The following is a 25,654-nucleotide window of genomic DNA, read 5'->3' on the forward strand; positions in this document are numbered from 1 at the left end:
TTTTGAAAAGAGGGACCACCACCCAGGTCTGCCATTCCAGAGGCACTGTCCCCAACCGCCACGCAATGCTGCAGAGACGTGTCAACCAGGACAGCCCTACAGCATCCAGAGACTTAAGGTACTCAGGCCGGATCTCATCCACTCCCGGTGCCTTGCCCACTGGGCAGCTTCCTAACTACCTCAGTGACTTCGGCTTGGGTAATGGATGAGTCGGCCCCTGAGTCCTCAGCCTCTGCTTCCTCTAGGGAAGGCGTGTCAGTGGGGTTGAGGAGATCCTCCAAGTATTCCTTCCACCGCCCAACGATGTCCCCAGTCGAGGTCAACAGCTCCCCACCTCCACTGTAAACAGTGTTGGCGGAGTACTGCTTCCCCCTCCTGAGGCGCCGGACAGTTTGCCAGAATCTCTTCGAGGCCGACCGGTAGTCCTCCTCCATCGCCTCCCCGAACTTTTCCCAGACCCGAGTTTTTGCTTCTGCGACTGCTCGGGCTGCCGTCCGCTTGGCCTGCCGGTACCCGCAAGCTGCCTCAGGAGTCCCTCGAACCAACCAGGCTCTATAGGACTCCTTCTTCAGCTTGACAGCATCCCTTACTTCCGGCGTCCACCACCGGGTTCGGGGATTGCCACCGCGACAGGCACCGGAGACCCTACGGCCGCAGCTTCGTACAGCCGCGTCCACAATGGAAGTGGAGAACATGGTCCACTCTGACTCAATAGCTCCAGCTTCCCTCGGGATCTGGTCAAAGCTCTCCCGGAGGTGGGAGTTGAAGACCTTCCTGACAGGTGATTCCGCCAGGCGTTCCCAGCAGACCCTCACAACACGCTTGGGTCTGCCAAGTCTGTCCAGCTTCCTCCCCCGCCAGCGGATCCAACTCACCACCAGGTGGTGATCGGTTGACAGCTCAGCCCCTCTCTTCACCCGAGTGTCCAAGACATGCGGTCGGAGGCCAGATGACACGACCACAAAGTCTATCATTGACCTCCGGCCTAGGGTGTCCTGGTGCCACGTGCACTGATGGACACCCTTATGCCTGAACATGGTGTTCGTTATGGACAAACCATGACTAGCACAGAAGTCCAATAACAAAACACCGCTCGGGTTCAGATCGGGGAGGCCATTCCTCCCAATCACACCCCTCCAGGTTACACTGTCGTTACCCACGTGAGCATTGAAGTCTCCCAACAGAACTACGGAGTCCCCGGTTGGAGCACTTTCCAGTACGCCTTCCAGGGACTCCAAAAAGGCCGGGTACTCTGCACTGCCGCTCAGCCCGTAAGCCGAAACAACAGTGAGAGACCTACCCCCCACCCGAAGGTGGAGGGACACGACCCTTTCGCTCTGCGGGGAGAACTCCAACACATGGCGGCTGAGCTGGGGAGCTATAAGCAAGCCCACACCAGCCCGTCGCCTCTCACCTTGGGCAACTCCAGAGTAGTAGAGAGTCCAGCCTCTCTCAAGGAGTTGGGTTCCAGAGCCCAGACTGTGCGTGGAGGTGAGCTCGACTATTTCTAGTCAGTATCGCTCCACCTCCCGAACAAGCTCAGGCTCTTTCCCCCCCAGCGAGGTGACATTCCATGTCCCCATAGCTAGGGTTGTTGTCCCGCGATTGGGCCGCCGGGGCCCCCGCCCACGACTGAAACCACATTGCACCGGGGTGGTGGGTCCACTTGAAAGGGCGCCCACGTCGCTCTTTCGGGCTGAGCCCAGCCGGGTCCCGTGAGCAAAGACCCGGCCACCAGGTGCTCGTCTGCGAGCCCCACTCCCGGGCCTAGCTCCAGGATGGGGCCCCGGTAACGCCAATCCGGGCGACGTACTCGTCTTTGATTTCATTTTTCTCATAAGGGGTAAGTGAACTGCTCTTCGTCTGATCCGTCACCTAGGACCTGTTTGCCTTGGGAGACCCTGGCAGGGGCATTAAGCCCCCGACAACATAGCTCCTAGGATCATACGGATACTCAAACCCCTCCACCACGATAAGGTGGCAGTTCAAGGAGGAGGGAATCTAATGTTAAACGCGGAATATCGCCGAAATTGACATAATGTGACAGAAATGCTGTCATCGTGAGGAGACGGAACGTTTGTCTGGAGAAATGTTCCGGGGAACGCTCATTCGTGGCACCACCCGTGCATCTTACTTTTTATACACCATGGATTTTCTAAACCCCGGAACAAGTGCGCTGCGCCCGCATGTAACCGGCGAGCGTCCCCTTGTCCAGGTGCCGATTGAAACTCAAGTCACACCATCAAATACGCCATTATTAAGGTTATATTGTTATTGTCAATAAAGATGTTATATTAAGAAATGCACCGATAATTCGGCGGACGAACCACAGCGAGTAAACTGTGGAACATCGCCTATTAAATGCTGGAAAGTCTCTGCGCGAAAGTGAAACTTATGAACTCCCCGTGACTTTCACTTCACACCAGAGAACATTCTCTCTCTTTGAACAGTTAACTAAAGACATCGGCTCATCTGATGCATCTGTTATTCCCTTAATTGCAGTGTTGTAGGGGTAAAATTGCGTGTAGAGAAATGATCCAGTCGGATACGGAGAAGTGGACGGCGCAGGAGAGGGAGAACAGTACAGCGCAGGGGCGGTGCGCAGAAATCTGTCTGCACCAGATGAGGGGGCACTACCACTTTTTTATTTATGTTAATTATTTTACTTTTAAATGTGACCAGCATGGCTTGTTTTAAGATTCACTGGCATTTACTTAATTAGGATTTAACTTAAGTGAAAACAATTGAACAATTGAGAAGTCAGTGGATTCAAAAAGAAAGTTGCATTTCATTTTTTTCACTGACACAAAAAGCACACATTCTATGGTGGTTAAGTAAGTATAAAAGGTAAAAGAAACAGAATTCTAAAAAATTAAAATGGAAAAAAATGAATTCTAAAAAATTAAAACGGAAAAAACGGAATTTGGAATAAAATAAAACGGAATTTGGAAAAAAATAAAACGGATTTCATAGGGCCCTACATATTGCATTGGACATATTATGTCGACTGTCCCACCAGAGACAATATAACAATAGACCTTTTGTATGCTAATGCTAGGGTTGCATACACAGGCCCCCCCAGTCTACAGATTGGGATGTGCTCTGCATGTCACATGGGGAAGACATCAACTCTATGACAGACTGCATCACAGAATATATCAGGTTCTGTAAACATACGGTTCTCCCTGCCTGGACTGTCCATTGCTACCTGAACATCAAACCTTGGATCATCAGGGATCTGAAGACCCTCCTCAACAAAAAGAAAGAGGCCTTCAGGCATGGGGACCGGGAGGAAATGAAGAAGGTACATGTTGAGGCAGACCAAAGACACCTAAAGGAGGAAGCTGGAGTCCAGCACAACGAGATGAGGGAGGTGTGGTCCGGATTCACCGTGAAGGAGAAACCGACAGAGGGCACTGTTGAGAGGGCTAACCAGCTGAACCTCTTCTTTAACAGGTTCAGCTCACAGATTTCAACACACCCCCCTGCCTCTTCCACTATTTGCTTGACATACATTTGTACACTTATTTTATGTTTAATTTTTTTGGTGTATCGTGTTTTGCTGCTGTGCCAAAAAATTCCACACTGGAATGAATACAATTTTGCAATTCTATTCTGTTCTATACAGCTCTTATACATTCATCTTTCATATTCACTGTTGATTTTACTGAATTCTCTTTTCCTAAGATCTCATTTTACTTTGTTTGTCCAATTGTACATTTGCTTCTTCCTCTTGATACTCCCTTGCTGCTCTTACTGTGCGCATTTGGCAGCATTGGTTATTGCTGTGTAAGGCTCTGTGTGATTAGCAAGGGCCTAATCTGCAGACGCTCTGCCAAGTCTTGTAGGAGCATAGAAGGTGCCAGCAACAGTGACACAAATTAGCCTCACACTGAACCACAAGACTCCTTTAATGTAATTTGTGTTCATGTCTGCCTTTCTTCCCCAGATTCAGAAAGGACCTGTGGTAAAATCCCAGAGGAGGCTGTGGTGGATGAGGAGGCCATTCTGAGTCTCCTGGAGAACAGTCAGACCTTCTTCTCACAGTCCCAAACATCCAACCACTCACCTCTGCACGGTATGTCTGACACAAATCTTTTTCACTTCCACTATTTGCCCTTATCTGCTCACTCTCTTTTTCTTGATTCTTCACGATACTTAGGGCCTGATTTACTAAGATTCCAAATAGAGAGCGCTAAATTGCTTGCGCGAGCAGAAAGACTGCACCTGCTACTGGATTACGTTTTGCGGGTGAACTACTAAGATTGCGGCCGCAATTGACTACAGGCGCAGAAGTGGTTAAGACCGCCCTATTTTAATGAGGATTTTGCGCTAGTCAAGAGTTGTCCACATGGAGAAAGAGCAGACTCAACGGAAGCGCAGAATGAAATTTGAAGCCACGGAACAGAAAGCACAGCTGACATTGGATCGAGGCATATATGACATCCTTGTTCCCCGGGTCCGTAGGACCGTTTTATATTATTATTATTTTAATCCTGCGTCGGTATTTTGGACAGCTCCATCATTACCTGACGTATCAAACAAAGAAAACTATGGACTATGGATGTCCATAGTTTGTAAAAAAAAATTAAAAAAGAAGGTGCTGCGCTCTCCTCCTGACTCACCTGCAGCTCACTGACAGCTGCCAGGGAGCGAGTTCTGCTGTTTCTATGGATCTAATGGATGTGGGACTTTCTTGTCAATAGGTAAATAAATAAATAAAGCGGATCATCACAACGGCTTTTTAGTCCCAGTCCGTCCCTGGTTTCATCTGTGTTAATTCAGTCGGGGTGAGTTTCCATCACGCGTGCCGACAGCCTTTGATCTGACGTCAGAGGCGACGGGACAATCGATATAGATGATATATCTATAGCTGATTAAGATAGTAACATTAAATAGTGATTGTTGTGGTTATTTATTGCATTTAAATGTGCCTGGAATTGGAAGGGTTAGGGTTAGGGTAGGGTGACGTGTGCGCACTGTGCCACCTGCGCTTCGCCGTGCACCGAGAGTAGACCAGGTTAGAGCTGGACCCGTTAAGGTAAAGCGGGGTTCCCCGTTCCTCAGGTCTTAACCGGGTAACATGGGTACGACCCCTCCTTGAACCACAAACTGCAGACCAAGCCCATACCAGTACAAACACGCATTTCTCCTATGGATATCTATATTTAATTTATTCAGATATACCAAATAAGAAATGAATGTGTGTCATCTGTGAACGCGTAGTTGAACATGCTCTGGAAAAGCGTAATTTCCTGATTTACAAATATAATATAACTATAAATAACCGTAGCCATGTGTGCGCACCGCTGTGCCAGTTAAGACCTGCCTTTCAAACGTGCTAAATATAGACGCAGAAATAAGCACCGCAATCAGTTTCAGGTTTGATAAATCACTTTGCGCTTGCTAAAATAACATATTTACATTTTCTCCTCCCATCACAAGCAAAATAGCGTGTAAACGCCCCATATTGCATATGCATTAAGGTAAGAACGCTATGGACTATGGTTGCGAGTGCTATTTTGCCCATCTGAGGGATGCAGTCCTCGTTGCGCTTTGTTAGTAGATCAGCATCAACAGCAAATCTGCGTGTGCAATTCAGTTTGCACACGTTTTTGCACGCGCAAAGCTTTAGTAAATCAGGCCCATAGTGTATGCCTACCTGTGATTTTGCTACTAAGTAAACTGAAATAAGTATTTAAAGGTACAGGTTGCAGGTGGAGGGCTTGGGTTTTTTTTTCCATGGAGAAGTTTGAAACCACGATAGTGTTCTACCTTACGCCCTGTGGCAGGATACTACACTTTCTCAGCTCTGTAGCAGGATTCGTACAGAGCCTTGAAAGTCTGAAAAATGCTTCATTTTAATTATAGTGTTTGAAATGTGCTTGAAATGTGAGCGCTGTGCTGGAAAATGCTGGATTTGCTCTATACTGACCAGTGTTGTAATGACAAAAAATTTATTCTGGAAATTATAATAAAATGAAGGCGTAATTCTTTTTTCCCAACCTCTCGTATGAGTGTTGCTCCCCGTGTTTTCTTTCCTGAAGCGCACGCCCCTCACCTGGCGATCACTTCAGGAATTATCCAGAACCACTTCGCTGCTCACATGGACCTATCGCTCCTCATAACACCATGCCATTTACAATGCCAACTGGCTTGAAATTGATAAATATAAACTTTGGTTGCGACGAGGCCCAAATGACCGACAGGCTTACTGTACAGTCTGCAAAAAGGACATAGAGCTTTATACAATGGGGGAATCAGCACTTACAAGTCATGCCAAAGGTCAGTCATTTGAGATAAAGTTTTGGTTCATCTTATATCAGACAATGTCATTTTGGATGACTGTTCATTCATGTTTGCCTTTGTAAGTTACAATACATTCACAATAAGTGTGTTATTGACTTGTCGATACAAAGAAATAGCATGCTAAATTGACGCACAGTCTCAGAACCGTTAGCAATTAGCTGGTCAGCTAATTCTCATACAGTCATTGCATCAAATGCATGTTGTTACCCTTAGTTATTCTTGAATGTTTCCTTAAAATGTACTGTGTGTGTGTAAGAGAGAAATAATTTATTAATTAGCAAGTATTGCCTACATCTAGAGCTATTGATTGCGTATGGCTTAGGTATAGTCATGTTGTCATTAACTTGATGGTAATTTTTCTCATGTGAACTAAACTGATAAAGGTCTGTTGAGGGCCGTACTCTCGAATTTTCCTCGTAGGTTCCCCTTTTTTCAGGCAGGAAACATCAGGACCATTTGTGGATTGTTTGCACATAAAGTACATTAAACGTACTTGTTTATTACATGTTTGCTAAATCTGAAAGTAATGATTCAATGAAATTAATCTTATGAATGTTCCATTGCTATGTAAATTGGGTTGTCTTTTCTGCAAAAGAGCAACAGTAAAACATAAATGAATGTAAACAGGCAGGATTATTTGCCATATATGTAGTATATATAGTTTATTTAAAGCTTCGAGTTCCTTGAAAAAGTTGATATTTTATCTTGAAAGTGCTGGAAAAGGGCTTGAATTTTACTCTTAAAAAGCTGTACAAACCCTGTCTGTACACATATACAAGACCAGTGGTTCTTAAACTTTTTTCTCCAAGTACCACATGAGAAAATATTGGGCCCTCGTGTTTCTTGCTTGTTATTAATGAAATGTCTTTTAAATGCTGTGTTTTTGTCTGTGCAGACAACAGCCAGGACCATGCCATCATAGATTTGCTGGCAGGCCTGGAGGATGATGGTTTCTGCAGGACCCCTATTAGACAGAATTCCCAGTCTCAGTATATTTCTTCTGCCGCAAGGAGCTATCACTACAACAGTGATGAGGAGGAGGCGGGACCACAGCTGGACAAAGAAGAGATGGAACTCGGCATTTTAATGTCACAGCGATGGGACAACAATGCTTCCAAGGGTTCATTCTTACCCAGGTAACAAGTTTGTCTCATCCACTTTTTTACAGAATAATCAATTAGTTGTTTATTCAATTTCACATATTTATGGTCGGGCAATTCTTTCACCTCTTGCAGCCCTAATCAAGACCACTGATTTTAAGGTTACGATCTTTCATTTAGGCACAGTGCCCCCTCTGAACCTGGGTGGCAAACGGCAGATGTCAAATAATTATTTAACTGTCTTCCAGGACAACTGAGTTGGGGTTAAAATTGAGCAGAGTGTGCACAGTGTCTGCTAGTGTAAGCTAGGAGCAACACAGGATCTATAGCCCACAGACTGTTAGCAGTCAAGTGAATCACAGGAAGTAGTGTATGTGTGCTGTTTAATCAGTGTTGCTGTCGTTCCTGTGTGAACAGGCCTGATGTGAAAGAAGCAGAGGACAGCTTCAATGAGGAACAGCTGGAGTCCTCTGATGAAGAAATGGAGTGGAGTGGGAATAACTCCCTGTCTATTCCCCAGCTTGACGGGGCAGCAGATGAGAACAGTGGTGAGTGATCCCATGCTGATATGCACACAGCATTTTAACGTCAATTTACTGATGCTTATTAGGGGTGGGGATCACCCATAATAAGGGGTGATGAGTACCTCATGATAAGATACTCCAAGTCTCCCTCACTCATTTGGGTGAGGAGTACATCAAGAGTTGCACTGGCAGCGACTCTTTACTTTAAAGTCAATAATCAATCATTTGTAAACGGTGTATCAATTATCGCATTGAACAAGGAAGGATGCCAATATGTCAATATTTTGATCCACCCATAATGCTTCTCTTACATCGCCTGCTGATTCATGTTCAATAAAGGAGATCAGATTATGGATCTCACAGCAGCTGCACAGTCAAATACAGTATGTATATATGGTCAAATTTCTGTATGAGGTAGTTGTTTAATATTGCATTTACATGAATTTGACATGATTCTGTGGTTATTATGTTATGTATGTTTTTCAGGGTTTCTATGCAGTATGTAACAGTATGGAATTTAATTTGAGTAATTTCCAGGTCTGGATAAGTATGGAAAAAGGGAAAAGAGTATGGAAAAATGTTTGTGTTGTTTCCAGACTATTATCTCACTTTCTAAAATAAAATATATGAATATATACAAATCAAAACACGTTTACTAAGGAAACTAATCAAGCTGGCTGTAGAAAGGTGTCGGGTTATCATGGTTATTGTTCGCCGTGTGACTGCGAATCTCATTTATTAAATTTTTGTTCCATACGTGTCATCCAGTCAGCCACCTTTTGTCGGCAGCGACCGACCAAGGGCTGGCTTCATGAAGAAAAATATAAAAGATGGTTGATACAGGATACAAAGTGGGAAAATAAAGCTAGATGCAAACAATGCTTGAAATCTTTCGACATCTCCAACATAAGGGAGGAGTCAATTGAACATGTCATTTCTCATGGGCTTTTCAGTTTCCCTTAGAGAAATAGTGAACACTGCTATCTCGGATCACCTCCCTATTGTTTTTAATTTTGCTGTCCCCACCTCCCAATAAACCCGTTTCACCAGCCCGCAGACGCCGTATCTTTACTCCATCAACAGCCAGAGAGTTTGCTGTTGCCTTTGAGGACTCTGAGCTGCATGCTGACAGTGGACTGGTTCCTCCCCTTTGTTCAGACACCTTACTCTCCACTTTACATTCTACATGCTCTGCAATTCTGGATTCTGTTGCCCCTTTTCAGCAAAAAAGCACCAAAACCAATGCTGATCCCTGGTTGCACGACCACACCCGTCTGCTCAGACAACAATGCAGACAGGCTGAGCGGCGGTGGAAAAAGGACAAACTGTTATAGCCAACACTCAAATCGTCCAAGAGTGCTATTTCAAACCATTGACTCTGTTTTAAACCCACACTCTACTGTCCTGGCCAATGTCTCCACCACAACCTGTGAAGAGCTTGTCTCCTTTTTATAGACAAAGTGGCAGTAATATGCTCATATGCCCTGATGATGATGATCCTTCAAAATCTGCTGTTTTCGAGCAATTTGAGATTATTTCTTTGTCATGTCTCACCAAGCTGGTTAGTGACTTAAAACCCACTAACTGTCCCTTAGACATTATTCCAGCCAAGTTTCTGAAGGAGGTGTTTAGTTCTGTTGGATCAAGTTTGCTGATTTTTAAAAACACCTGCTCAGGGTCTGTCCAAGCTGCCTTCAAACACACTGCGGTTAGGCCCCTCCTCAAAAAAACACATCTTGACCCCTTTGTGCTGTCCAATTTTTGGCCTCTCTCACTTTTCTTTCTAAGGTATTAGAAAAAAGTTTTTTGTTTTTTTTCAATTACAATCATTTTTAGAGATTCACTCCAACATAGCACCGAGTCAGTCAATCAATCAATCAATCTTTATTTATATAGCCCACAGTTTACAAAACATAGTTTGTCTCATGGGACTTCACAGGGTTGGTAACATCCTCTGTCCTTAGACCTTCGACCAGAGTAAGGAAAAACTACCAGGGAAAAAACCCTTGTAAAAGGGAAAAAGAGTAGAAACCTTAGGGAGAACCACAGGTGAGGGATCCACTCCCTGGACGGACAGACGTGCAGTACATGTCAGCACTGTTAAAGGTGCATAATGATATTGCCGTGTCCGTGGACGCTGGGAACCCCGCTGTGCTGGTACTGCTGGATCTCACAGCGGCTTTTGATACAGTCAACCATGCAATCATTGTATCTCACCTATAGCAGTATGCAGGCATCCGTGGCACAGCTCTCCAATGATTTAGGTCATACCTGGCAAATAGGAGTTTTTCCGTAATGAATGGTGACCTCTGTTCCTCACAGGCATCCCTCTCTTGAGGGGTGCCACAGGGCTCTATTCTTGGCCCTACTCTGTTTTCACTGTATATGCTACCGCTGGGATCAATTATAAAAAAAACAATTTGTCTTTTCATTTTCATGCTGATGATTTACAGTTATATTTGCCCATATATCAAAATACTTGAAGAGGTCATGTTGCCTTATGCTGAAGAGGAAATGCCATTGAATGGGTGTTTCAAGAAGACAACGACCACAAACACACCAGTAAGCGAGCAGCATCTTGGTTCCAGACCAACAAAATTAAAGTTATGTGGCCAGCACAATCCCCGGACATTAGAAAAATTGTGGGGTGACATCAAAAATGTTGTTTCTGAGGCAAAACCAAGAAATGCATGGGTTGGAATACCTGTTCACAGGTGCAAGAAGCATCTTTACAATATTTGAGCTTGTAAAGAAAAATGCAGCCACTGCTATTATTTTGAACAGTATATGAATACATAGGTAAAAATGTCTTGTAATTAGTTGGCAACATAATGGCATACATTGTCAGATTTTGACATACGATTTATGTACATAATAAGCATCTAACAATTGGTATTCAGATGTATTAGTTATTAATATTGACTGAAACATCCTCTGAGAAGTCTGGAAATTTCAGTCCGGAAAAGTATGACATTTTGAAATGGAAAATGTGTCGGATCTCTGGTGTTTGTTTTGAAAGCTTCTGTGTTTCTTCCGAGCTCAAGTGAAAGTGCTGATTTCTGATCTGATTCTCTTTCTCTAATGTGATTCTTCGTAGGTCTGACATACCATGTATGCATCCCTGACCACATTCCACAGCACAGTCATCGTCATAGTTTTTTTTTTTTTGCAGGGTGCAGAAGACTGTATAGGTTCCACACATACCTTTGTGGACAGTTTGTAGTCATGTTCCTCAATTGTCGTTTATATAAAGCTATATATACAATTGACTGAAATAGAACTGAAGCCAAAACATATTGATCTGGTCACTGAATGCAGTATAAGTCATAAACCCCACCCCTCAATGTTGAGACAGAGGTCAAACAAAGAACACTAGCACAATAATATGTAATTTATGTGCCACTTCTTTTTTTTCTGTTCATAGATTCATCCTTAACGGACAGTAGTTCCAGGACCCAGTCTTCTCTCATTGTCACAGAAACGATGAATGGTCAAAGAAATCCTATTCTTGGGGAGACTGTTCACCCGGAGCCACCTTCTTCAGCTAAGGTCCTTCTGGAGTGCAAGCACCCTGAGCACAGACCAGCTCATGTTCTGGACTCAGAACAACCACTTGACAAGCACTTTCAATCAAAAAGCAGCCAGGACAGTAGTACTCAAAGTTCCACAGGATTTAAGGTCAATAAGGAAATCCCCTACATCCCTCCAGTTAAGCGCCCTATCTCCTGCAAAATAGCCTGCCACCACGAGATGTCTCCTATCTGTGTATCTGAGAGAGAGGATATCCGACCCCTGTACACTTATGACAAGGAAACCTCTATAAACTTAGAAGATACAGCTCTAGACAGTTTCTCATTTGCTAAGAGAAAGCTCACCAAAAACAGGAAGAAGTATGGAAGCGTAAAGGATGTCGAAACAAACTGTCTGTCCATTCTTCAAAACCACAGTACCTTCTCTCTCTGTTACTCAGAGCTTAGAAGCTGTTCATCCAAGAAAGAGCAGGAATTGAGTCAGAAAGACCTTAAAACCCCCATCCTTAGGAGCATCTCCTCAGCCCCATCACCCGTGGAAGAGGATGAGTTCCTTGATCATCATGAGGAAGAAATTACCCACGACAGAGAGGAGGGAGATGTTGGTGAACTCAAAATCAAGTATGAAGACTATGAGGAAAATAAAACTGAGAAGACCATCATGGCTCAGCAGGAAGCACACTACAAGTTCTTTCCCAGCGTTATCCTCTCAAACTGCCTTCATAGGAAGAAGGTTGGAAGCAAAAAGCCTACAGATTGCTGTATCAAAACAGAAGAGGCTCAGCCTCGCACGTCGAGACTAAAAGTGAACAAAAAAAGGCTAGGAATGACAGGGCAATGGAATAAATTGAGCTTTGGTGAAAGCACTGCCTCTGTCAGTCATGTTAGCACTAGCCTAACCTCATCTGAATTTTTACAGACTGTGGACACAGAGATATCATATTCGGATGAAAAGTCAAAGGAGGCTCTGCCAGTGGAAGATGAGCTCATTACAGACAGAGTAATTTTCACAGAAGAGGTGGAAACAGATGAAATGTTTCTTAGTGAAATGACAGAACCTCTTACAGAGCGCTGTGCCACAGACTCCATGATGGTTTCCTGTTTTTCTGAAGAAGCTAAAGACACAGCAGAGGATACGTTAAGCCCATTGCAAGATTTGTCTGCTAAAGTCACCTGCACCAAACCTTCAGCACTGCCTGGGAGTAAATATACCCTGAGAGCCAAACGGAAGATGATTTATGATAGTGAGGATGGAGAGCACTCAAGTTCCATGCGTCCTAAAAACCCAGCCTCAGCCAAGGATAGCAAGCAAAAGGACAGCATTGTCTTGAGTGGGCAGGAAGTAAAATTCCATAAACGCCGCAAGAAAGAACCTCCCATTATAATCAAGTATATTATTATTAATAGGTTCAAGGGACAGAAAAACATGCTTGTGAAGATGTCCAAAATAAGTGCAGAAGAGAAGTTGGTTTTGCTGACCCCACAAAAGCTAAAGCAGTACAATAAAATGGCCCCTCTTAAGGACTTCTGGCCCAAGGTGCCAGAATCCACTGCAGTTAGGTTTCCTGTATGTGAACCAAAGGCTAAGAAACAGTCCAAAAGAAAGGCAAGAGTCAATTCCACCAATAAGAAAACACCAAGCAACTCTTCCAAACCTAAACTCGGAAAGGGTGAAAGAGTTAAAAGAAATAAAGACTGTCATAGAGATCTAAATATATCCTCTCTGTCGCCTCCTGAGCCAAATTACTGTGAGCTAGCTGATGACCATGACTCTGAGTACAATGATGTCATGGTAGAGTTGGGTTACCTTTCTGATAAATGTCCAAGTCCCACAAACTCAACGCCCCCACGTTGTTGGTCCCCAAGTGACCCTGTGATGGACAGAACAGAACAGCTGATATACCCATTTGGTGACCTATGTCTTAGCTCTGCTGTTCACAAGCCATGCACTGTATCTTCAACCAAACAAGCACAAAATAGGTATCAAAATACCAGACTTAAGAAATCTGTGAATAGTAAAAAGAAAAAGTCAGCTCCTAAGCCCAAAGAAGCTGAGCCCATTAAAGAGAAATGTAAGCAAAAGAGTGGTGGTGCGCCAAGGCAGAAAAAAAAGGCTAAGGATGTACACAAATGTGCTGTCCGATGTTCTCCAACCACCTTAAAACCGAAAAGGTCTCGCAAAAAGAAAACTGAGGAATCCAAAAACCATGAGTTAAGTAAAGAAAACTCTCAGCTCCTTTTCCCAGATGATGACCTACCTCCTTCTGAGAGCTCCTCTCAAGAGGTCCATCAGTTTCAACAGCCAGTCAACAAAGATACTAACAGTCAAGGCAGTTTTCAGTCATCTACATCCACAACTGACTCAAATGCAGTAGTTCTGTCTGTAGAACCAAAAGTTGAGGACTGTGAGACATCAATCATGGAGGCCAACCAAAGCTTTTCACCACTGGTTCAGCTAAAGCAGCAAAGTTGCCAGACCACTGTGATAAAGGCAGAGGCTTCACAGGAGGAGTGCACAGCACTTGAAGACAATACAAATGCACAAACGGAAGCCTCCAAGCAATCGGGCCATAAGAATGGGGTGATCCCCTCAGGCTTGGCTGTCCTCAAGCAGCTTCTTCAGAAGAGGCATCAGGGACAGGAGCTTGCTCTGCAAATGGTTGGAACAGACAGTCACTCTACTGCCATAGCTCAGGTTGCAGCACTGCTCGATCCTTCTACTAAATCAGTTAAATGCAAAAAAGCTCCCTCTAACACGCAACGTAAATCCAGAGCCCTAAAAGCTACCCCTCAAAAGGATAAAAAGCCTAGAATTCGGAAAAGCAAGACAAGCAGTACTCAGCCAAATTTGATTGTGATTCTGAAGGACAGCATGTCAGATGATGAACCCATGGTTCTGTCAGAACCATGCCTAGACCCTTGCAACTTAATGGAGGACAGCTTGTCACCAGAGCTCCCACACAACTATAAATTTGATATAAATGCTATTGATCAGACTGAGTTTTCTAGCCCATATGGTGGTAGCCAATTTGTCCTGACTGATAAAATTTTACCTGTTAAGTTCCTGAGTGATGTAAGTCAGGAAGCTGTGTCTCCTCAGATGCCAAGCTTAGAGAAAAACATTGATAAGGTCTCTTATTGGCACAAAAGAAGGCCCGCCAGTCCTGAGCTCTTCGATAAACCTGAGAATGGGGAGCTTGAATCAAACAACCTCTCAATCCTTGACTCTGAGAGAGTCAAGAGCATGGATTGGGGCTTTTCTCCATGTAAAGCCCACACCCTCAGCCCGTTTCAAGACTTTCACTGTGAGAGAAAAGAGCTTCTGTTTTCTGTTTTTGATCCCGTCTTACCACTGACATTAAGTTCAGCGTCCTTCGTTAACCATGAGGGCTCACCAACAGGAGACCCTCTGGAGGGAATTGACGGACTAACGTCCACTACACCCAGTAGCTCACCCAGATCCATTAGCTCACTATCCCAGGGGAGGGCAATCCATCTGCTACGAGGGGCTGGGGGTGGAGCACACGTATTGAAGCCCCTTATGTCCCCTCCAAGCAGGGAAGAGATCCTCAACACTCTGCTGGACCTGGAGATGTCAGAGGCTACCTTTCAAGAGCCTTTCTGCAGTGACCCTTCTGATGCCCCTGGGAAACCAATGTAAGAAATATAAATTACTCTGTAATGCGTACAGAGAAACTAAGTTAAATAAATGTAAATACAAAAATATGAAAATGAGAAGCCCTGGCTATTTAAGTAACATACTGTATATGCAGTATTTTTGCATAGTGATTAATTATTATTTAGGCCACATTTATACCACATGTTGTAATACTGCACACCAACATGTGTCCAGATGAGCATTCTATTAGAAGTGCTAAAATGGACATGTGCATGCTGGTATCAACAGGAAGGAGATTTTGTACTCTGTAATTCCAGTATTAACGAGTATTAAGAATTTAAAAAAAATAAGAGCAGGGATTTTTTTTATTAGACCAATAAAAAAATTGCTGAATCTGAAAGTAACTGAGAAAGGTGCCTTTTGTTCACCGTCAAATCAAGACTACAGAGCTCCTCTGGTGACATTTGATTAAAAAAAATAAAAAAAACTTGTTCCAGAATTTAACTCTATCATAGCACTCAGTCCGCAAATGACGCTTGAGCATGCTGGACTCGCGTACAAGCAATATAGAGAAGATGTGGGTCTCTCCCTGAAATAGTAAAACCGCAAGAGGCCGGGAAGGGCTGGACTCGACGTCCTTCACCTTGCCGCTAGCCGTCCCCTTAGAGGAAGCGGAAGCCATGACCAACCTCGACGGGAAGTCGCAGAAACACCACACGCCAAACTGACGGCTAATTTAGCAGTATAACACACAACGAAAGCAGCGATAATGAAAAACAGTGAGCAGTCCAGAATATAGAAATATATACTATCTTCACAGTGCGTCAGAAGAGCAGTTGAATGCATAATCCGAAAACAGGACAGCTGAGGAGCTCGGTGATCTTCACGGTGGAAGAAAGTAAGAAAGACGGATACATACAGGGCACTTATAAGGGGGGTGATCTGGCCCGTGCATCTCGAGATTATTGGTCTGTCTTATGACAGATGTGGTGTCATTGGAGCCTTCCATGATCGGTCACGCCAGAGGGTGTTTCCCATAGTGAGAAACAGAGGGAGGTTTGAAAGAGAACAGCCGTGTTCAGAGCGGTCAGTTTTGAGTACCTGTCGCTTTAAATGCAAATGAGACACAGGAAACTACGTCAACATCACTGAGGCTTTGGAAAAGCGATCATTTGCCGACTCTCGCTGGCACATTGCCGTCATATATAAAATGTATCCACTGGACACATAAATCTGCTGAGGCTATAAGTTTGTGTAGAACTTAAAATAGAACACTTTGCACTTGACTTCTTCTCTTTTGGATACTATCGCCTGCACACATTTTTAGGGACAAAGCAGAGCTCCACGAGAAACAGACCTCTGTCATAATTTTAAGTGTGAAAACTTGCACAGTTGGTGGCTGACTAAATACTTTTTTGCCCCAGTGTATGTGTATGCATGTATATATGTATACATACGTATATGTATACATATACATATATATGTATATATATATATATATGTATATATATATGTATATGTATATATATATATACATGTGTATATATGTATACGTGTGTGTGTGCACCAACATTCAATGTCCATGTCAGACTTTAAACCAAATCCAAACCAAACTACTGCCTTTGCACGGAAATGACAAATACTCACATCTCGTAGCCACAGGTTTTTTTGTTTTCTTTTTTGTTTGTTTTTTAAATCAAATGTGATAAGAGCATGGAAAAACTTTCCTCAATCTGTCTGTTAAATCAAATCTTTACCTTTTGTACTAATCAGTTTTCATTTAGTTATTTTTGTGTGATCCTGTTGAAAACCGATCACCTCCTTATGGACCTAACATGCTTGTCTTATTAGTTGTAAAATAATTATAACTTCAGGGGGCCGTAGATTGTACGCTGTATTTTCTAGATCCAGTTTTCAAATAACAATAATTCATAAAATATAAATGAGCTAATCATGTGCCCCTGTCTTTTCTCCAGGGAGGTTGGTGGGCGTAAGCTAGTGGTGGGAACCAGACTCACTAAGGAGCTAGCAGAGTTCTCTGGAGACCTGTCTATGGAGGGTCTTCATTTCTGGAAGACAGCCTTCTCAGCCATGACACATCCTGCCATCATCATTTCATCTTCTCAAGCCCAGGGAATCAAGACCTCAGAGCAAACCAAGCCTGAACCATACTTAGCTATTGACAAGAAGGTAATTCTTCTACCTTGCAATAACCCTCCAAACCAGGAACGTGTGCATATGTGGCTGGAGGCAAGGAAACAATATGAATGCCTACAAAAATGGCAGAGGGACACAGGGCATCTGAAGAACAGGAGGACTGGGTTGGACACTGAAGAGGAAAAAGAAAAATCCAGCCTTCCAAGTACTTCCTGCTGCCCAGCAGTGAAGGTTGATTTGCGTGGGAACCTTTTGGCAATCCGAACTCAAAGGAGAAAGAAACCAAGGCTGTTTTTAAGTATGTCTCCTTTTCACAACAACGCCTCAGAGCTGAGTCCAGTTTCAGATGAAGGTGAAGTGGATCTTGAGCAGAAAGAACAAGAAAAACATGACATTGATAATTGCACCTCTCCAGAATCCCCAGATTTGCCTCCATGGCAGTCCTGTCAATGGAGCCCCTCAGACCTGGACCAGCTCAGTAAAAAGAGGCAAAATGAAAACTCTCCAGAACCACTCGAGTCACCTCGACTCCCCAATTCCTTAGAGAGACAAGGGGAGAACGATAGTCCACCATTCCTCCATGTCAGCAACCAGAAAGATGAAAGGACTAGTCCCCATCTCCTTTCCAGCACCCCCTTCCTGAGCAGGAGTCAGAGAAGCAAGGATGATCTGGAGGCACTGTGCAGCACACCTATATCTGCGGGTGAGAAATCACAAGTCTTCTCTGTCTCATGAGCATAGAGCGTAAAATGTTTTGTGACTTTTTCACTTCTTTTATTTCTTCTGCAGAGACTCCAACTTCTCAGAAACTCCAGCAGAGGAAGAGAATTGCGATAGGCCCACTGAGAAGAGTGTTACTGACCACACAGTTCCAGGTCAGCCCACATATTAATTTTTCAGCGAAACTGTCAGAGATCTACTCTTCCTTTATTTGTCAGTGTCCTGTGTTTATGTGTTGTGTTGTTATATTCTTGTCCTACATTATATTCTCATGTTATCCACAGAACCAGTTTGCGGCTTTAAATGTACCAAAGAAAGACAACTCTCAGATTGAAGGGCCCAGCATTGCCAACTCATATGGCTTCAAAGTCAGCATGCAGAATTTGCAGGATGCCAAAGCTCTTCATGAGGTGAGCTGCACACCGACTCTTTAATACACTTGTCTTGAATTAAACCTGATGTCATGTCTGTACTGGTATTAACTTATTCTAATATGAGACAACGCCACATCGGATTTATTAGACTCTTCTCACTTCAGCAAAGTCAGTCAAATGACACACACAAAATATAGAGAAACCACAGTGTTAGAGTGTTTGAATGAATGACTTGTTGTGATGTCACCCATAGTAATCTGAAGTCTCATTTTGAGGCCTCCAGAATTGCAATACGCCCTGTGCCATTTTGCAACATTCAGAGCGATCAATTGCAACACTTCACACTTGCAAGTGTTTGACAACAACTTGCAGTCTGTCACACCGGTGTCCACTCATGTGTCATGCTTTGTCTATTTTCTTTTAAATTGAAATGTATTTTACAAAAGTGACACCACATTCTGTTGAAGAAGACCTGAAACTTGTGATTGAGACGATTGACTCTTCTGGAAAAAGTTAACTGTTATTTTGTTAGTAGGAACTTACCTCCTGATTGACTGGATTTTGGTCCATGGTTTGTCCTTGGGATAATAAAATTGCATAATATATGCATACTTAATAGGCAAGGCAAGTTTATTTGTGAAGGAAACCATTCTTACACAAGGCAATCCAAAGTGCTTTACAGGCAAGGACATACATTTGAAATTAAAACACAATCAAATAAAAAATCAATTAGCAGAGGGAAAAAAACATGATGTTGATCATTGCACCTCTCCAGAATCCCCAGATTCACCTCCATGGCAGTCCTGTCAATGGAGCCCCTCAGACCTACACCAGCTCAGTAAAAGAGGCAAAATGAAAACTCTCCAGAACCACTGTCACCTCGACTCCCCAATTCCTTAGAGAGACAAGGGGAGACAAGGGGGTAAGATGGTCCCCCATTCCTCCATGTCGGCAACCGGAAAGATGAAAGGACTAGTCCCCATCTCCTTTCCAGCACCCCCTTCCTGAGCAGGAATCAAGGAAATACATTTGAAATTAAAACACATCAATTAAAAAATCAATTACAGAAATTAAAACCATTTAAATTGTTAAACAATTTAAAATCAGGAAGAAATTAATGCAATTTAAAATCATTTTAAAGTAAAACACAATCAATTAAAAAAATCTTAAATTAATGCAATTTAAAATCATTTTAAAGTAAAACACAATCAATTAAAAAAATCTGAAATTAATGCAATTTAAAAGCATTGTTTTAAAATTATTCAAATCACTAAAAAGGAAAGTTAAAGTGGTTAAAATTGGTAATATTAGAAAGCTGCAGTAAACAATAATATTTTCAACCCTGATTTAAACAAGCTGACAGTTTGTGCACGCCTCAGGTGTTCAGGGAGCTTGTTCCACAGGTGCCATAAAAGCTAAAAGCAGCTTGGTCCTGCTTGGTTCTAACCCTGGGGACGCTGAGTAAACCTGTCCCTGATGACCTGAGGGGTCTGGACGCTTCATAATCGACGAGCAGCTCTGACATGTATTTAGGCCCAAGACCATTCAGTGACTTGTAGACTAGTAGCAGGATTTTAAACTCGATCCTCTGACACACAGGGAGCCAGTGCAATGATTTAAGGACAGGTGTGATATGGTCCATTTTCCTGCTGTTGGTCAGGACTCTAGCAGCAGCATTCTGGATGAGCTGCTGCTGCTTGATTGATTTTTTACTGAGACCTGTGAAGACACCATTACAATAATCTAACCTACTAAGAATAAATGCATGAACAAGTTTTTCTATGTCTTGTTTAGACAGAAATCCTTTGATTTGTGCAATGTAAAAGCAGAATTCAAACTGCTAATACCATATAAGGACACATTTCCTGCCTCATATGTCAGAAATGTTTCATTCATGGACAAAGGATTGATATTAAGAGGTCTGACAAATTATTGTTAATGCTGTGTCACTTCGCAATTCACACCACAATGATTTGATTAAAAAAAAAACAAGCAAGGTGATTGTTGTCATAATTGGCAGGAATTGAAGGAGAAGTCTCCCCTTGCAGCAGGTGCATGAATAAATATACAAGTAGAATTCAAACTGCATGATGTTAAACATTTGTATGTGGACTAATAATGTGTCTATGCATAATTGCTTTGACTCAATGCACAAATACACAATGCATAATAAAATTTACAGCAGATTAATTTCGGAGATCTAGGAACAAATATGATTTTTGGAATGTTCAAATGGGCTTGTAAACATGGTAAACAAACTCATATGAATGGAGGACATTTATATGCAGGGTCCAGCAGTCCCAGTGGTACTGAAAGAGCTATAGAATTAAGAAATCCAGCATATCTGAGAAAGCAGGGCTTAACCTATGCCACTGAGTCCATCCTGGCTTAGTCCATTTTATGGACACCAAACCAACATGAAAACTAATCCTGGTAAGTGCACATTCATGGCTTTGTGAAGTAGACTTTGAGGTCGAGATTTACTGTTCCACAAATCGAAAAGATGTTTGCTGTGTATTTTTTGCCAAGCAAGCAACAGCTTATTCTTGATCATTTTCCTCTTCTTGTCATCTTTCCTCCTCAGGTCCAGTATCTAACACTGATGGGTATGGATCTGCATGCAAGAAGCCGCCGTGACCTCGAGCCTGACCCAGAGTTCGACCCTATATGTGCCTTATTCTACTGCCTCAGTTCTGATGCTCCCCTGGCAGGTGGAGACAGTACCAATGTGACTGGTGCCATAGTGGTTGATAAAGATCACCAAAGCTGTGATCAAGGTGAAGTTTAATTCGTTTACAAATGCATTTTTGAGTGTGGAACAAGAAGCAAATAGATCTTTGTCCTTTGACATAGTCAGACTGATTCATCTAGCGTATTTCCATATACAGGTGACAAACGAACAGTGCCCCTGCTTCTGAGATCAGGCATCTCTGGGCTGCAGGTGAAGTATGCCACTGATGAGAACATGCTGTTTCAGGAGCTGATCACAGTCATGAGGAGGTATGTTTGTTCTCTCACTGAATGGAAGTGAGCAGTCATTTTGTCATGAACTCTAGTACGTAAACACAGGTGAATCTTAAAGTGCTACAACTAATGATTGTTTTCATAATTCAGAACTGAAAACACTTATTTTCAGTGAAACATACAAATCGGGCTGCAACTGATTTATAATGTACCTTTTAATGTATGTTTGTGTGTATGCTTTTAACCTGCTTCTGTAGCACTTTGAGATTTGTTTTCAAATATAAAGTGCTTCATATAACAAATTATTTTTATTATTATTGTTATAATAATAATCAGTTCATATCTTGATTATTATTTGCAATTAAGCGATAAGGTGTTTAGTCCATACAATGCAGTAAATAATGGACAATCTCAAAATGATGACATTGTCAAATGTCTTGTATTGTGCACAAATCAAAGGTACTCAACACAGAAATACAGAAACTAGAATTACTTTAAATAAATGGTTGTTAATTTTGTCAACTAATAATCATCTTATTGAATGTCGTATCAGCATCCAGTTTGCAGCTATGTACATTGTTTTCATCTTAAAAAATAAATGTCTGTGTCTAATGTTCTATAAGGTTTGACCCTGACATCTTGCTGGGTTACGAGGTGCAGATGCGTTCCTGGGGCTACTTGCTGCAGCGGGCCACTGTGCTTGGGGTGGACCTTTGTCAGAAGCTGTCACGAATGCCAGGTAGGGTTGACTCTCACCACAGCTGAGACTTAGTGTTCATTTAGGAATGAAGGGATCCGAGTTTTAAGTGTCTTATGGTATGTGTAGCACTGTCTTAAAACTTTGGAGGACCATAACTCTCACATATGTAGTAATAATGCATTGTATACACCTGTAACACTTTCCACTATAGAACAGTAAGATCATGATAATATTTTATCATTAATATTATATTTTATAATATTTTGCAATAATTTAGCTATTTCCAGATTGCTAGTTACAATGGTTATGGTGTGGTTCTTTCCAAATGGATATCTCGACAATAGCTTGGTAATGAGAATTACTATTGTCCACCATCAAGTGTAAAGCGCTCACATGAAAATTTATGTTTTAAATTAAATTTTTTGTAAAGTTGAAATTCAGTATGTCCCACCCATTTCCATTGTTATTACCAGTATTATAGCAATAAGATGGTATTACCTCCCTATTACAAATGAACATATTATAACCATGTTGTTACTGTATTCTGATATATAGTCCTACACATTGCATAATACATTTTTATTTTTACATTTTATTTATTTTATAAGTAATTAGCCCACAGTTTGACACGGGCAAAGCCAAAGTATCATGGAGAAGCTCAATGACTCAGCAAATCAGAAAATCTGCACAAAATAGGAAATCAAAATTGGAAAGGAAAGTGTCAATTTTCAGTTGCCTGATTAAAATCTGTTTTGAAGAGCAGTGCCTGTTGACACAAGTACTGTGTTTATGTTTGTGTAAATATGCGTGGTTTTGTGTCTTACTGTGTGTGGGTGTGTTTGTTATAGATGATTAAATTTCCTCGGGCAGCTTTGTAATCAGCTGTGTCTGCCTCTATCTGTGTGTCCTCAGGTGACTCCAAGGAGAACCGCTTCACTGCAGATAGGGATGAGTATGGTGCCGACACTATGACAGAGATCAACATCGTTGGACGTGTCACCCTCAACCTGTGGAGAATCATGAAGACCGAGGCAGGTGTCCTGGCATGACCTACACCTTCACTCTGTTGTCAGCCATCATTAGCCATTCTCTCATTCCCACTACTGTCTGGTTTTTTTTGTTCTGCTGCAGTATATTGAGTAAACTTTGCATTCTAACCCTGGTATAAATGTTCTGTATTTATATTGTGCTTTTCTACACCACTTAAATGTGCTTTACACTATAGTTTATGCCATTCACTCAGAAATCAATATTCACATTTAAGACACTGAAATATCAATGAGCTCGTTTTAGTTATTAAAACATTCAATTAAAAATCAATCATCAATATACACTCCTGATCAAATTTTTAAGACCAGTTGAAAAATTGCAAGAATTGACATGCGTTTGCCATCAGGAGGTCATGACAGCTTGGATACCTAGCACTGAATCCACATTTTTGTGAAGATTTAGGCTTTAAAAGGTTGTGGTCTTAAACTTTTGATCAGCTGATGAACAGGATGTTGTCCTCACTGCAGTGTAGCAACTGCAGCTATGCAACTAGCTAAAATCTTCCTTATGAATAAAGATGTGAGTCGTAGTAAGCGTTAGTTGCTCTTTACTGTGGCTCTTTCTCTCATTATACAAGGTCAGAGTGAAAACTGTAACAAAGACAAATACAAACATTACCATTTAGCTCTGATGTAAATAAATATAAATAAAACGTTTTTAGTTACAAATAAATCAAATACATTTTTCATGTAAATAGAACTTTTTAACATTAACTTATGAATGAACTATGAACTTATTCACTTACGACGTGGCCTCTGTGGCGTTTACAGTGATGAAACACATGCATTTGAACACATTCAAATGCACATTCAGCCTCCTCAAGTTACAAAACCTAAACAACCTGGCTCGAAAATGGCCCTTCAAAATAAAAGTTCATTCTAATTTATGCCTGAAAGGCAACACAAACAGCCTATTTACGTTTAATGGTTGTTTGCAATAAATTGCTGACTGAATTTTATTTGTCTCACTCCTATTTCTTCTTTTTGCATTTTGAAGCACTACTGAGGACCTTCTTATCCAACAGTGCAAAATGTAGATTCTTGCAATTTTTCAACTAGTCTTAAAATTTTGAGCAGGAGTGTATGAAGTTCTGTAATAGTTGTGGAGTCACTGCTTTGAGGAAATGCTCTGATGTTTGTATTTTCACTCCCAGGTGACTTTGAACAACTACAGTTTTGAGAATGTAGCGTTCCATGTGCTCCACCAGCGCTTTCCCTTGTACAGCCCCCGCACACTGTCTGACTGGTTTGACCACAACACTGACTTATACAGGTCCGTACCACACGTCATTGTCAATGTCATATACATAACATAATGTCATAAAATAAACATTTTAGCCAGTATTTTATTTTAAGCTCCAACTGTTTTACCTACTACAGTACATATATACATTAACTTGTCCCGGCAGGTGGAAGATGGTCGACCACTACGTGAGCCGAGTGCGTGGCACCATGCAGCTTCTGCAGCAGCATGACATCATTGGTAGAACCAGTGAGCTTGCCAGACTGTTTGGTATTCAGTTCCTCCATGTCCTGACCCGAGGATCACAGGTACCGACACGCTCACACACACATTCTTGGTGAGGATACTCGTAGACAAAATGCATACCCTAGTCCCATAGTCCCCCTAATCCCAAAGTAATGTTTGCTAATATGTCCTCTAACTACCTCTGAATGTGGTTTCTGTGATCACATCTGACTAACAGGTCTGAACAGGGTAAAAGTGTCATTGAGAGACATAAAAAAGAAAGGAAATGGTTCTTAATGAATGTGTGCTTAAAATGTGTGTTCTTAGTTTAGTTTATGAATCATTATACTTAAAGGTTAGGACATTTTATATCAGGAAGCTGCAAAACATTTCATGATGCGCCTGGTGCCATAGTTGCATCTTAATAATAATCAGCATTGTTGGTTTTAGAACTTGTTTCTCTGTAAAGTGGCTAAATTGCATAAAAGCATGTGACATCAGACAGTAGTCAAGTTTTACCAGTGACTTCTGAAATGTTTAATTGTAAATATTTTGTGTGTGTGTTTTTTTACTTTCTTCTGATGCCCACAGTACCGTGTTGAGTCTATGATGCTGCGTGTGGCCAAACCACTGAACTACATCCCAGTGACTCCAAGCATCCATCAGCGAGCCCAGCAGAGGGCGCCACAGTGCATCCCATTAGTGATGGAGCCCGAGTCGCGCTTCTACAGTAACTCAGTTATCGTACTTGACTTCCAGTCACTCTACCCCTCTATCGTTATTGCGTACAACTACTGCTACTCCACTTGTCTGGGCCACATAGACACCCTGGGAACGTAAGCTCCACACACAAACAAACGCACACGCTGTCATACACCACTACCTTTATTTTCCCTCATTATATTCCATGGAACAGTTTTGTATGTTCACAGTACGGAACACTGCAGAGTGGAAAGAAATCTTGCCTCTTTAGATTTCTTAAATAATTACATTTTATCCTTCTGGTTTTCTGCTGACATTGTATTGTAAAATGGCCTGATACCTTTCTTTACCTTATTAGGGTTCGAGCACGACTGTGAAACTGAAAGAGTTATTATTATTAGTATTATTATTATTATTATTTTTCCCATGAGGAAATTG

General features: G+C 42.1%; 1 protein-coding gene across 1 annotated transcript in view; it reads left to right on the top strand.

Annotated features, from left to right (window-relative positions):
* Positions 1–25,654, top strand: part of rev3l (REV3 like, DNA directed polymerase zeta catalytic subunit) — an 83,025-nt gene that overhangs the window by 41,186 nt on the left and 16,185 nt on the right. Inside the window, exons 10-23 of the mRNA XM_083906524.1 lie at positions 3,950–4,078; positions 7,205–7,445; positions 7,827–7,957; positions 11,358–15,120; positions 17,059–17,942; positions 18,029–18,114; positions 18,244–18,369; positions 20,918–21,110; positions 21,222–21,333; positions 21,921–22,036; positions 22,910–23,028; positions 24,201–24,319; positions 24,456–24,597; positions 25,106–25,350. Coding sequence (XP_083762650.1) covers positions 3,950–4,078; positions 7,205–7,445; positions 7,827–7,957; positions 11,358–15,120; positions 17,059–17,942; positions 18,029–18,114; positions 18,244–18,369; positions 20,918–21,110; positions 21,222–21,333; positions 21,921–22,036; positions 22,910–23,028; positions 24,201–24,319; positions 24,456–24,597; positions 25,106–25,350 — 6,406 coding nt within the window. The remainder of the gene's footprint in view (positions 1–3,949; positions 4,079–7,204; positions 7,446–7,826; positions 7,958–11,357; positions 15,121–17,058; positions 17,943–18,028; positions 18,115–18,243; positions 18,370–20,917; positions 21,111–21,221; positions 21,334–21,920; positions 22,037–22,909; positions 23,029–24,200; positions 24,320–24,455; positions 24,598–25,105; positions 25,351–25,654) is intronic.

The sequence above is a fragment of the Microchirus variegatus genome, assembly GCF_963457635.1.
Source record: "Microchirus variegatus genome assembly, chromosome: 19".
Taxonomy (NCBI): domain Eukaryota; kingdom Metazoa; phylum Chordata; class Actinopteri; order Pleuronectiformes; family Soleidae; genus Microchirus; species Microchirus variegatus.